The 8,443-nt window shown below is 29.4% G+C and overlaps 1 protein-coding gene across 1 annotated transcript; it reads left to right on the top strand.

The window, feature by feature from the left end:
* Window positions 1-6,365: 6,365 nt before the first annotated feature.
* LOC105770582 (sm-like protein LSM3B) lies at window positions 6,366-8,144 on the top strand. Its single transcript, XM_012591849.2, has 3 exons — window positions 6,366-6,563; window positions 7,249-7,344; window positions 7,823-8,144. The coding sequence occupies exons 1-3, from the start codon at window positions 6,447-6,449 to the stop codon at window positions 7,901-7,903; spliced, it is 294 nt and encodes a 97-aa protein (XP_012447303.1). The 5' UTR covers window positions 6,366-6,446; the 3' UTR covers window positions 7,904-8,144.
* The last annotated feature ends 299 nt before the right edge of the window (window positions 8,145-8,443 follow it).

Here is an 8,443-nt window from a genome sequence, read left to right as displayed (position 1 = left end):
GGTTTAGTACGTATTTCTATTAAAAATAATTTGACTCTTTCTAAACAATTGATAGTCAAATTCAAGTCATTTTAAAGGTTGAGGTCAAATTTAACTTAAAAAATATAAAGATCAAATTGATAAAAATATAAATATTAAGGACTCAAGTTGACATTATACCTTTCTCTTGTTTAGACGTTTGTTTGGATACGCTATGTAAAATTTGCAGGATAGAAAATAAGCAACATCTTGAGGGTAAAATAGAATAGGTATAGGGTTATCTTATCTATAAGGTGTGCTAATAATAATATGAACTCTTGCGTGACTCCTATTACAACGATATGCATAGTTTTATTTATCATATCTTTTTGAATAAAATTTAATTTTTATAAGTCAAATTTGATAAAGATGGCCAGATATAAATTTAAAATTTATTCATTAAATCTAGTTTGTCTTACACCCTTTATAATTTCAAAATCATGCATATCTTTTTTATACATAGTCAATTATTTTCTTCCATTTTCATATATATCTTTAGATTTTTTTTTAGATCAATTACAAAGTTTGATATTTAGCTAGAACGGTTAGAGCTGTGTGATTTGAATCTCAACTTGAAAAGTTCGAGGCAAAACTGGGGATATGTGGGAGTGGAAGATCGAGGGTCGAACCTCTTGTATCGTTGTGTTTTCAACATTAGTGAATTCCTCCTCTTCTGCCCGTGGTTTTTCCCGATAAGAGTTTTTCACGTAAAATCTGTGCATTCTTGTTTTTCTTTCTTACTGCTTTGCGATCATTCCTACTGTCATTATCGACGTATAGTAAAACGAGAACTATAATGAATTCATAATATATATTTATTTAATTTATTTAAATATTTTATATGATGAATTAATATATAAAAGAAAAAAGGTTTGGATTATGCATTTCTCTATATTACAATGCACGAGTCATATAAATGAAACTGATTTATGTATGTATACAACTTTTGATATATATTTTAAATTGTAAAGCAGAATGATAAAACTATGCTTTTATCTTCATATATATATATATATGTATTTCAAAATAGAACTGTGCTCTTTTTAGACTGTGGATCATGAAAAGGAAATAAAGTGGTGAAAGTCGACAAATTCATGATTCAGATTTATTGTTCATGGTGCATTATTAGTCTCATCATTAATTTTGTTAAATCTAAAAGCAAAAACAGTGTTTGAGCACTACTATACAATTATGAGCACTACCCCAAAATTTCTTTTTAAACTTATCTTTTAATTTTTTTATTTATATTTTCAATATATTTGAATAATTACAAATGAAAAGTTGTAAGTACGTAACATTTGATTATTAATCCAAAGTTATCAAAGTGATGAGTTATTCAAGTAATATCAAATGATTAATTATGTGATTGTAAATGGATGTGAATATCCAAATAAGCATCTATTGGTTAGTTATGTCTCTATGAAAAGATACAGAAATTTCTATAAATAGAATACAAATTTTATTTGCATGACATACCACAAACGACTCCAAAGAATTCAAAAACAAAGTTCATTTTATTTTTTTTTTCATTCTAATATTAGTAGATTATTCTATAAAGATATTGTTGTACACCATTTAGTGCTCATTGCAAAACGCATTTAATCATTGGACTTTCATTGTATTCTCGAGGTTTTTTTGATTTTAACTTTTTTGCACATTAAAATATAGGTGAGGCGAATAAAACTTTAAAAAAAAAGAGACATGATTACACACATTGAAACCTTCATTAATTTCTCGTAAGTTTATTTTTTATTCCCACATACCAACAATTTTAAGGTTCGATTTTCATAAATTTCTCTTTTGTATTCACCACACATTTATGGACATTAAAAACCATTGCAATCAAGGGCGGAGCCAGAAAATTTTTTGAGAGGGGTAGAAATAAAGTTTATATTTTCATGATAGCAAAAGTTAAATTTCACCATTTTTACAATATTTTTATAATTTTTAAAAGATTAAATCAATTTTTTCTCATTCTTGAGAGGCCAAAGTGTAATTTTACCATATACTAATTTAAAATTTTTAAAATTATAAAAGGACTAAAGGTGAAAATTTCTATTTTTTTAGGGGGGCTGCCAACCCCCTTTGGCCTCGCCCCTGATTGCAGTTATAACAAGTTAGAAATACATCAAATGGATATAAACCCAATTTTCCTAAATGGTAACCTTGATTAAGAGGTTTACATACAACAAATCTGACGTGTTTATTATAAAAGGAAAAAAAATAAGGTGTGTAAATTTGTTAGGTCATTGTATAGCTTATAACATGATCAAGTCTAGAAAGAACATATTAATTAAAAAGTTTTGGCATGAAAGACTTGGGTGTTGCAGATGTTGCACGTTTTGAAGATGCTTGATGGACTTGTGTTGTCTCAATCTCATCATGTTGAAAAAACTTCTTCGAAATTTTTGTGAAGATCACAATAGTATTGCAAAATATTGATGGACTTAGTACATCTATCAAATAATAAAGGAGAAGGAATACACTAATTGCAATATTCTAGGAAGCTTAGTGTGCACATTATGAATTGCACAACACTCTGAGTAAATTTACTAATAATTTCAGATAGAATCATAGAAAGAAATAAGAAGGGTACTCAAATATTTGAGATAGAAGTACACGATAAATAATGAACTCTGCTATACAAGATACCTTGCAGTATAAGAGCGCTAGAGTGATGTAAATTGAACATTCGATAGTAAAGATATAATATCCCCATGAGGATATGTTTTTACGTTTGCTAGAGCTATAGTGTATTGGGAATCCTCCAAGCAAACATGTATCACAAGATTCATGATGGAATTAGAGTTTATCGCTCTTGATTTTATATATACTAGTTTCTAATGTTAGATGCAATGCATGTTAATTTACGTGTTTAATTTTTAATTAATTTTAAATAATATAAAAATTGGAATTATATAATAAAGTAAACTATAGTTTTTTTTTGAAAAAATATAAGAAAAGGTAAAACAACATGTAGCAATTATAATAATAGTTAATGATAAATTTCAAAACAAACCCACAAAACATTTTTCACTTATGCAAGTAAATAAAAAGGGAAACGGTTTTAAGATGACTTGTTTCATATAATATAAACATATATAGAAAAATTAAAAATTTAATTTAATTTTTATGTATGTACGTGTGTGTGAATTCATTAATCAGACCCTTAATTAATTTATTATATACAGTCATGGTACGGCAAGAAATAAATTCCCAAAGACGTGGGGGATTTAGGATCACTGAAACCAAGTCAATGAGATCTCTCATTCAACATCCTATTGGCTATTACACATAAAATGAGCCATTAATTAATGTGTAAAACTGAGTGGGTAAACATAGATAGAGAGGTTGAATGAAAATGCAAGGCAATGTGAAAGTTTAAGCATGAAAAGACCATTTAACAACCGGGATGTAGTTTATAGCAAAACAGAGAGTGGGGCAGAGGTGTTTGATGTGGGGATGGATAAGTTGAAAAAATAACAATTCTCCCATTTACATCTCTACTGCCATGGGATGGACCACCATCATGGTGTTAAACTCCCACAGTTGTACGCTGCTCCACAATTAATTTCACCTAAAGTCAGGATCACAATGATAAACAATTAACATATATGTGTCATGTTGGACCATCTTTGTGGGGGGAACATTCCTAAATGCACCACAGTGGTGTGGGAGAGTGCATTCTTAAGGGGAATATTAAGCCCATTCAAAGCATGGAATTGGGGTACCCCTAAAATTGCATAAACAGATGTGAGGATGAAAGGATTAGGCACGACTCAATCAAATTTTGATGCATGATTATTTCATACACTGCCTCCTTCTAAAGTTTTTAGACCATAAAGTAAAATTTTCATGTAACAATTTTATTAAAAAAAAAAATTAAATGCGATTTTAATTGAAATGTTTAAGTTGACAACATCAAACTTACTTAAGGACATTATTAATAGTTAAATATTTAATTTAGTGTAGTGTCAGAAGTCAATCAAGTATTAATTCAGTTAAAAGAATTACAAAAATATCTTTCATATTTAAAATAAATTTTTTGATCCACATTATTTGTATTTGAACTTATGCCTGCTTATTTAAAGTGTTGTATCAAGTTGATGTCATAAGTCAACTCGAGACTTGTATCAAGTTGATGTCATAAGTCAACTCGAGACTAATTCAATTAAAAAATTACTTAAAAGTCATTTTTTAATAAAGAATTAATATCAATTTAATGGTGTCTTCGTCTTTCACCATTTTATGAAATGTTTAAATAAAACAACTAAAATACAATATTGTTTGAGGATTGAACTCAAACTTAAAAGAATGTTTAATTATAAACACTTTACCATTTAACTTATAACTCAAATTTTTATTTTTAAATATAATTTTAATATCATTTCTTTCACCCACATCATGGCTGTGACAAAATCTAATAATGATAATGTTGTTAATTGAGTTGGTATCACAAACCAATTCAACACTAACTCAATATTGATCTAAGTTTTAAAAAATAATTACCACCTTACCTATGACTCAATGAGTCAATTGTCAAATAAATATTTTATAACTATATTTTTAAAGTTGATTTTTTACCAACATTGTGACATTTCGATAAGTAATTTTTACCTAATATGACGCCATTTTAACGTGCTATAGAAAAATAACAACACGAGCTAAAAAGTAATTTGAGTGCATCTAATATTCTTAATCACAAGTATTTACACATTTAAACTTATTTTTACTCACAATTTAAATTAATTTTAAATATGTTAATTTTTATGTATTATATATATGTTGTTATTTCATATGCTTTATTATTTATTGAATGTTATTTTAAATGCATACTTATATTAAAAACCGTGATTTTCGGTGCAATTTAGTTACTAATAAATTATTATTAGTATAGAAATAAATTAATAGAGTTATTTAGTTAAATTTAATATCACGAGTGAAATGCGACTAAAACGATAACATTTTATAAATTTATATTATAATTTACCTTATATCAATTTATTAACTCATGTTCTTTTTCCTTTCATTACGTGTTCAGTGTCTTTTAATTTTGAAATTGAGCAAATTAGTATTTCTTAAAATTTTAAATCTTTTAATCTATGTCAATTTCTAAAGTGGGCATCAAGGACAATTAATCACATAGTTAATATCTTTCGTCAATTGCACATAATTTTGATTTATATAATAACAAATTTAACCTTCAATGTTTACATATTTTATTAATTTAGTCTTGATTCTAAAATTTGACAAATTTAGCCCTATCATTTATATATTTATAAACATATTACGGGCTAAATTTGTTAAATCATGACCAAATTGATGAATTTGTAAATTATAAGAGCCAAATTTGTTATTTTACCAGTCAAATTTATGTAAAATTGATGGAAAGCACTAAGGTTACGATTATTATCCTTAGTTGCTAACTTTCAAAATTGATAGAGATTAAATTATTTCGATTTTTTTATAAGGATCAATTTATTTAAGGGTAAACTACACCCATGGTCACTTTTGTTTACCTTAGGTTACGTTTTAGTCACTTATGTTTGAAATGTTACGTTTTAGTCATTTACGTTATCATGTTGTAACATTTTAGTCCTTGAGCCATTAATAAATCGTTAATGGTGTAACGGTAAGTGACGTGTACGTTAAATCATCATTTCAAACAAAATTTTAGGTTAAATTATACAATTGATCCCCATATTTTTTCGTTTTAAGTAATTTAATTTTTTCTTTTATGTTCTTTAAACTTTCCTCTTTTTTCCATTCTCTTTTGTTTCTCCCTATGTTTTCATACCTTTCCCATTTCTTTTAACATATTAGGAAGTCGAATTGGCAATGAAAAAAGAAGTAAGAAGTCGACTGTCATCATTTGCCTATAACCAAAACCCATAAACCCATACCATGCTTCTTTTTTCACTACCAATTCGACTTCCTGGTATGTTAAAAGAAATAAAGAAGGTAGAAAACAGAGGGAGAAGTAGAAGAGAATGGAAAAAAAAAAGAAAAAAAGTTAAAAGAACATAAAAGAATTAAATTGCTCAAAACGAAAAATTATGGGGACCAATTGTATAATTTAACCTAAAGTTTTTGTTTGAAATGATGATTTAACATGCCACGTCAGCTTACCATTACACCATTAATGACAATTAACGGCTCAGTGGCTAAAATGTTACAACACGATAACATAAGTGACTAAAATGTAACATTTCAAACATAAGTGACTGAAATGTAATCTAAAGTAAACAAAAGTGACCATGGGTGTAGTTTACCCTTTATTTAATATCAAAATTGAGGTTTTTACCATAATTGTATTAGTAGTATAATCAATCAGTTCTATTTTGTTTCACTTGCAAGTTGCAACCTAAAAGGCTTAAAATCCAATCCTTCACTGTTGAGACGGAAAGAACAAAGAGGGAGCGAAAAGAATGGCAAGCGAGGAAGAGAGCGCGGTGAAGGAGCCTTTGGATTTGATAAGGCTCAGCCTCGACGAGCGTATTTACGTCAAGCTCCGCTCTGACCGTGAGCTCCGTGGCAAGCTCCATGTTCGTTTCCTTTTTCCCCTTTTCTAGATATCTCTAACTCTAGGGTTCCCTTTTCCACCTCTTTTACTTTCAATGTTCCGTCTTCCAATTCCATTTTAGGGTTCCTTAATTTGAGTTTTTTCTTCTTCTTTTTTTCTTCCTTTTTCTTAAATTTAGGATATTCTACTTCAGATAGTATCAGCTAGCCCTTGATACACGTAATGCTTAATTATGAGTATGCTAATTCAGATAGTATTGGCTAACCCTAGGATATTGCTACTTCTATGCTCATATGCGAAATGCTACCAATTGCATGAATATACTTAATATGCCTAAACTGGATGAATTGAAATCTTCGTTATCTTTCCCCCCAAATTGTACGACTTGTTGCCTGTTGTGCAATTGATGTGCTGCAATGATGCTACTTTTTGTTTGATTAGTAAAATTTCTAGATCATCCTTTCCTGTTTGTGAAGAGCTTGAGAGGGCATTATTAGTTTGTCTATTGGATGATTCATCTACTCGATGACAATAATCTATGTTCTTAATTTCTAGATCCCTTTGATTCTTCGAGAAGAGTTTTTTTCTTGCTTAATAATAGTAATTAGGAATTATATCCTTATTACTTGGAAATATAATTGGCCTTAACATTTAGAAGCTTGTAGCTCTTATTTTGATGCCTAGTTCTTCTCTAATGTGGCTTGCAGGCTTATGATCAGCATTTGAATATGATTCTAGGGGATGTTGAAGAGGTTGTTACAACGGTTGAAATAGATGATGAAACCTATGAAGAGATTGTTCGGGTAGGTTATCTTATTACTTTTCCCTTTCAATATGATTGTTATTTGTTCTGATAGCTAATGTTTGAACTAGAGGTAATAGGCAAGTTTAGTAGTAAGTTTTGGCTGCAATAGTCACAAGTAATTTACTCCTTTTATTTGCCATGAAGAACACATGCTTTTTTTTTATTAGGTGTTAGCATTTTCAGAGTTGTTTTAACTTTTCATTTGAAGTTAGAAGAATGACTGCTTATTCACGACTCAAACCACAATCATACTGGCTTGTTATAATTAGTTTTTAGCTATGATTCCTTACTAATACAACCTTAAAGGTGTTTGTTTAGTGACGAACAGAATGAGCTCATTTTATCTTGGTAATGCAAGAATCTGGATATAGAGTGGAAGCAAACATGAACTTCTCCTATTAAGCTGGAAATTTTCTTTCTGATTTATGGTTATTGTTTCATGTTTTTGGATGATAACCCCATTTTCCTCGTTTCAGACTACAAAGCGCACGGTTCCATTTCTCTTTGTTAGGGGAGATGGAGTTATATTGGTTTCTCCACCTCTACGGACTGCTTGATTATGAGAACGAAGTTTCTAGTCGCTTTTTATGGGAATGAATCACACTATGAATCCTTTCATCAAATTTCCTACACTAAGCTGTTGGTTGATGCTGTAGTATGATTGATCCTCTAAAAGATAATTACTACATGTTGATGGAATTTGCACATTTTTAGATCATTGATGGAATATTTTTGTATGATCTACTATTTCAGACAAAAGGGGGTAATGGAACACAACTCTTTTCATTGTCTGCTTAAGTTTCAAATGTGAACCATTTGGACATGAAATTCTTGGCTTTTATCTGGCAAGCTAACTTGCCATGAATGGTACTGGAGGTGAAAGAATGAAATGGTTTTGACCGTAGATTATACTTCATTTCATGTTTGATGATTGATCCGAGCTGTGCTGGTTGAATCATCCCATGGTTTTAACCGTTACTCAAATAATCGTCAACACCTTAATGTTTATATGTTATTAAATAAATGGGAGAATGCAACGCCGCTATGGAGGCGGTACAAGGATTGCTCTATACTGCTTCGTCTTGCATTATTTTAAA

Source organism: Gossypium raimondii, chromosome 5, assembly GCF_025698545.1.
Source record: "Gossypium raimondii isolate GPD5lz chromosome 5, ASM2569854v1, whole genome shotgun sequence".
In the NCBI taxonomy this organism is placed as follows: Eukaryota; Viridiplantae; Streptophyta; class Magnoliopsida; order Malvales; family Malvaceae; genus Gossypium; species Gossypium raimondii.
Note: the sequence above shows the minus strand (reverse complement) of the source record. Positions and strands in the feature narration are given on the sequence as shown.